Consider the following 1249-nt stretch of genomic DNA (forward strand, 5'->3'; position numbering starts at 1 on the left):
AAAACAATCCTTGGGACAAGCTTTGTTCAAGTCCATGAAATCCACACAGACACGCCAAGAGCCATTCTTCTTCTTTACGACCACAGTATTGGACAACCATGTCGGATAGTTTACTTCGCGAATTGCCCCGGCGTCAAGTAACCAATCTACTTCTTCAACAACGGCCAAAGTATGCTCCGCGACTGATCGCCGACTTCTCTGAATAATTGGCTTACATTTCGTCAACATTTAAGCGGTGTTGGGCCACTGATGGATCCACTCCTGGCATCTCGTATGGGGACCATGCAAATACACCAATATTTCTGAGTAAGAAGGATACCAACTCCTATCTTTCAACTTTATCCAAGGAAGCGCCGATCATGAAGAACTTGTCAGGACATCTGTCAATTTCGACCCAATGCAAGGCTTCGGTTGCCTTTTCACTTGGGATCCTCCCAATGTCTTTGAGGCTATCCCTATTGGTACCTCAATCGAATGCACTTCCAGTTCCCTTGGTCTCTTTGCAGCTAGAAGATAGCATGCTTGCGCTGATTTCTGAGAGCCGCAAATTTGTTCGATACTGTTTTCAGTCGGAAAACAAAGTAGTTGGTGGTAGGTGTTTGGCACGACTTGCATCGTATGTAACCAACTTCTATCCATGATGAGATTACACGGCGAAGGAAGCTTGACAACCAGAAATTCTACGTCTACTGATCTGGTGCTGGCCCATACTGGTAGTGTGATTTTGCCCAAAGGATACTCCGGGTCAGCATTGAAGCCGAATAACGGGTAATCAGCTGGTGACAGGTCCGAGTCGGTAAAACCAAGTTTGATGAAAGTTTTGTAATACATTACTTCTGAAGTGTTGCCCTGGTCAATGAGGACACGTTCAATGGTGAATCTGTTTACGCGTAGCTCAATGACGACGGGATCAGTGTTGAGGTGGGTCACTCTAGCTAAATCACTGTTATCAAAGTTAATCATTCCAGTGTCATGGGGCTGTTTCGCTGGCGTCATTGGGCTATGGGGGCTAGACGGCAGCTGGATTGTATGCACCTCGGGTGACGCCGGCAAGCTGTATATCATATGAATTATACCAAGAGGAGGTGACATCAGCCGTAGAGCTACTGTATTTGTTCAATTGTTCTTTCGGACGTATTGCGTAAGACGGTCGTCTTGCACGAATTCTTCAAGATGATCTTTTAATGCATAACAGCTATCAGTGTTGTGACCGTGCTCTTTATGATACTCACACCGTTTATCCAGTCTT

At 45.6% G+C, this 1249-nt stretch overlaps 1 protein-coding gene across 1 annotated transcript; it reads right to left on the reverse strand.

The window, feature by feature from the left end:
* Nucleotides 1-357: 357 nt before the first annotated feature.
* On the reverse strand, nt 358-996 carry LOC145795840 (uncharacterized). The gene has a single exon (XM_082880763.1). It carries the CDS (start codon nt 994-996, stop codon nt 358-360), a length of 639 nt encoding a protein of 212 aa, XP_082736889.1.
* Nucleotides 997-1249: the final 253 nt, after the last annotated feature.

The sequence above is a fragment of the Camellia sinensis genome, chromosome 7, assembly GCF_055761805.1.
Source record: "Camellia sinensis isolate YWXY chromosome 7, ASM5576180v1, whole genome shotgun sequence".
Taxonomy (NCBI): domain Eukaryota; kingdom Viridiplantae; phylum Streptophyta; class Magnoliopsida; order Ericales; family Theaceae; genus Camellia; species Camellia sinensis.